Genomic DNA, 4,262 nt, shown 5'->3' on the forward strand with positions numbered 1-4,262 from the left:
GAGCCTCAGCCTGGAGGAATATATGTGTCTGTACTAGTTTAGTTTGCAGTAAAGATTTTAATGCATCCAAGCAGCGATGCTGGACAGAAATATCAGTCAAACTGGCACCATGGTTGGCACCATCTACAAGAGGGGCTGGAAAAAGGCAAGTAAGAAAGTATTTAGCATTAGAGGCTCAGATACATGGTTACATTCAAACAGGTTTTAAACTAAGGATGGAAATGCCCAACTAGGTGATGCAAGGATGATCCTCTGGATAGATTGGTTTGTACTAAAATCTAGCAGGGGAGTGTTTAAAATCTGTGTTCAGACTTCTCAGGCAGAGTCAGTGTGTCCTTTCCATGGCCCAATGCCAGTGCTCAGAGCAGCCACCTGAACCCCAGCACAGTCCCATAGCTCTAGATATGTTAAGCAAAGCCTCCATCTCCTTTTCCTTCTGCAAATCCAACCCAATCCAGGAACACTTATCCAGAGATATCGTCAACTAAATTTATGCTGCTCCATGAATTTCAGTGTGTTGCCATATTTTGTTTTGAAAATGCATGGAAGCATTGATGGGTTGTTAGAGGGAGGCTGAACAGTTCGGCAGCTGGGCTGGGGGCAGCCAGAGCTCTCAGCAGATGGGAAGATGTAGGAAGTGGTTTTGCCTTTTTGAGTAAACATGTTGGTGTGGTACTAAAAGAGTTGCCAATTAAATCATTTCAGTGTCAGCACTGCTAACTCTGAACCAGGTTTCACTGGAACGGGCAGGAGCTCCTCACACCTCTGTGAAGCTGCCACTCCAGTCGGTTTGCATACACAGCCAGATGTTGCTGCCTTGGTTAAATCCTTCCTCTAGCCAGAAGGGTTTTATCACAGCTGTAAGGAGCTGCAAACTCTTTAATATGACAAAAGTGCTATGTGGTTGAGAAATGTCATTAACAATGACTGAGTCTGGGACCTTTGGATCTTGAGAGCTAGTTTATTTTGGAGGTTTTGCTAGGCATGCCCTGGAGTGGAGCCTTTGGGGTTATGGTTTTGGAGGAAGATGTGAGCACCACTGTCATCTACCTGCTGGTCCTTGTTTTCTGCAGAGGTATGGCAGTGCCCCTTCAGTGTCTGCAGGACAAAGCCCCCTTTACATGTTGGTGTGCTGGGGGAATTTGGACCGGGTACCGGGGCTGCCTGCACAGGGCAGAAGGGCTCTCTCTTGCCCCAGGGGATGCTTCTGGGTCGCCTGGCTGACATCCAGGGGAGGTTTCTCATAGTACCACATTTTCAGAAGTTTATTCACCTGGTCCTGATCTGTGATGCCCTGGAGAAGATCTTCCTCTCCTTCAGCCCCCTCTCCCTGCCTAGGCAAGCTGAAGCTGTGCAGTTTGATCTCTTGCTGCATGCTTTCAAAGAAGTGGAGGATGCATTTGTGAGCAAAGAGCCGGCTGTGCTCACAGCAGGTTTCCTCAAAAATCTTTTGCTCGATGTCAATGTAGTTGCTCCAGTGATGTGCCTGCAGGAGGGTGGCCTGGTTGAAGCAAGGTCTGAGCCAGCGGGTGAGGAAAACTGCTACGATAAGGATCAACAAAATGCTCCAGCTGAGTGCCTGGGTGATAAGAAATAAGCAGTGGAACAGGAGCAAGACAGGCACAAGGACAGGCACGAGAGCTGTTTGCCTGTATCACCGAGACAGGGAATTTGTGTGGCGGGCGGGGAGATGTGGCATATCTGGACTCCTGTCCTTGATCTGTCCCTGAAGTCCAGCATCCCCAAACTGCACTCAGAGCGTTGGTGTAATCTCCTCCCAGTGAATATAGGACATTTATCTGTGCATCAATAGTTCAGTAGGATAACTGTTTGCAAAGTTAGCCTGGAGCAGCCAGGCATCTGCTCTGAGCACGGGAGCGCCCCAAGGGAAGGGGACTTCAGTGCTCTCCTTTGGCGCTCACTTATCTCCAGTGAGATCTTCATCTGGTTCCAGGGCCCAGGAGTCCTGGCAGCAGGGTGAAGACAGCCCAGACTACATGCAGCTCCCTTTGGTAAGAAGGAAGGGCTTGTTTTCAATGCTCTCCCACCGGTCCTCATCCCTGACCTGGCACTCCTGTATCAACAGCAGGGGCTGGCCAGGGCTCCACTCCCCATTGTGTCCTGTTCTCCCATCATTCCTGAGCAAGCTGCTTTCATCTGCCTCAGCTTGCACTGTCCTTAAAACAGTGAGTCCTATCTGTGAGGGTAGCAGTTAGAAAGGTCTTCTGACACTGGACAGGGCCTTAGGAGACACCTATATTCCTTGCAACCTGCTTTTTATTATCTGGGTTTAGAAGTTGCCACTTCTTCTAGAAACAAAGTTCTGTTAATTAAACCATTTATTTCCTTCCTTTTCCCTACCTGAGTGACTCTGGAGATTATCACTGGCACCATTTGGGGGCATAAAGAAGCAAAAAGCAGTCTTGCTCCCAGCCTGACAGTGGTGAAGCTATGACAAATCAAGAAAGAGCAGGAGCAGATGACGCATGCCCTGGGCACCTCACCAACACGGGGGGCTCTGCCAGCAGTGACCTACCTGAGACCAGCAGCGCAGGTACCTGGACACTGCCTTGTGGGACGTGTTGTTCCTCATGAGCTCATCGTCCTTGCAGGGCATCTTGGCCAGCAGCTGCTGCACCTGCACTGGGCTGGCGTTGGCAAAGCCCACAAACTTCTTGGGATCCACAGAGCCGCTGAAAGTGCAGATCAGGCATTTGCCATCCAGGAGGGTGACTACGATCCAGACGACAGGGACAACCATGGCTCGCTGCATGATGGAGGAACACATGTACCTGGGGCAGGAGAGAGAGAAGTGAGTGGGTAAATGCTGGGAGCTTTCTCATCATCCAGAGCCTTGATGGATGCAGGCTGCCCTATGCCAAGCAGCCCTCCCAGAGCCAGGGAGCTGACTCCCAGGACTGTCCCCAGCATTGCTCCAGCTAATGCCTCTTCTGCTCTGGGATCTCTTTGTGGGTCCTGCCTCCCGGTGAAATCTGTGCCAGAGTGTGGCAGTGATGCTGCGGGCATTCGGTACAGTGCATGGACCTCTCATTATGCTTGCCTCAACTGTATACTTATGTCTCCCATGAACAAATCCTTGTCAGCTCTCCCTTGCCTTCTTCATTCACTCTTTCTTTTCTCATCAGCTCAGTTTCTACCTGGAAAACCGCTTTTCTCTACAGCCTTTCTTGCCCCACTCTGTGCCAACCTGTGCACTGGGTAAAACTTTGTACGTAACAGATTGAATGTGATTCTCCTCTCCCTTCCACCAGTGTAAGTCAGTAAAAACTCAACTGAAGGGAGGGAAACCACAAGGATATCAATAAAGAATGACCATGATGGAAATGCCACTCTTTCTGCACATTTAAGTGGAAATGCCTCATCTTTTTGCATGTGTAAGCTCCAGGAGAAACCCTGCATGTGCACGATAGGGCAGGCAGCAATGCAGTTTCCCAGGGTGGCAGCATAAATCCAGCCATTGGTGTCGAGGTGCTCCTGCCCTCCTTTGCTGGGATAGGATGAGGCTCTGCCTTCATTTCTGCTGTTGTAAATGCATTTACCATGCCCCTGCCCCTGCAGGCTCATGGGGAAAGGTCTCGGGAGCTGAGCTTAGAAGAAAATTAATTACCAGGAGGTTCAGAGCTATGGAGGTGAGACAGCTACGCGGGAGGTGAAAGGAGGGACGCCACTCCTGTTGCAAACCCCACCTGATGACAGCTAGGTCCTTCTTTCTGTGCCCCTGCGGTCGCCTCCACTCCTCCAGCATCACCAGGGACTGTCTGTTAAGGATGAGGCCGCAGAGGAAGAGGACGACAGGGGGTACGAACATGATCCCCAAGCTGTATGCCATGTTGTACCGGGGCAGACAGGGGCAACTGAACTCAAAGCAGGTATACATTTTTACGCTAGCCAGGGCTAACAGCCCACAGATCCCATTCATTACAGACTCTGAGTTGGACTGGAAGTACTGGAAGATCATCCAGAAACAGTCCATCATGTTCTTTTGGCCAGGGGTGCTCCTCCTGGGAAATCCCTGGGCTGCCTGGCACAGCCCGTCTCCCTTCACCCCCCCTTCTGCTGCCACGGAGCAGGGGACGCAGCTCAGCCCGCAGTCGGTCAAGGTAGGAGGATGGGGATGGAAGAGATCTGCTGTGGCAGGGGGAAAACCCTGTGCTGGGGCTTCCCCACTGGCACACGGCTTTCACAGGTCTGTCTCTCACCCAGTGCTTATCTTCTGGGGCAGTTGGTAGCTTTTCTAGGTG

At 51.1% G+C, this 4,262-nt stretch overlaps 1 protein-coding gene across 1 annotated transcript; it reads right to left on the minus strand.

Annotated features, from left to right (window-relative positions):
• Window positions 1-1,117: 1,117 nt before the first annotated feature.
• CALHM3 (calcium homeostasis modulator 3) lies at window positions 1,118-3,997 on the minus strand. The gene is made up of 3 exons (XM_009277840.1): window positions 3,708-3,997; window positions 2,537-2,792; window positions 1,118-1,579 (listed from the first exon to the last, which is right to left on the minus strand). The coding sequence occupies exons 1-3, from the start codon at window positions 3,995-3,997 to the stop codon at window positions 1,118-1,120; spliced, it is 1,008 nt and encodes a 335-aa protein (XP_009276115.1).
• Window positions 3,998-4,262: the final 265 nt, after the last annotated feature.

Source organism: Aptenodytes forsteri, unplaced genomic scaffold (assembly GCF_000699145.1).
Source record: "Aptenodytes forsteri isolate BGI_AS27 unplaced genomic scaffold, ASM69914v1 Scaffold15, whole genome shotgun sequence".
Taxonomy (NCBI): Eukaryota; Metazoa; Chordata; class Aves; order Sphenisciformes; family Spheniscidae; genus Aptenodytes; species Aptenodytes forsteri.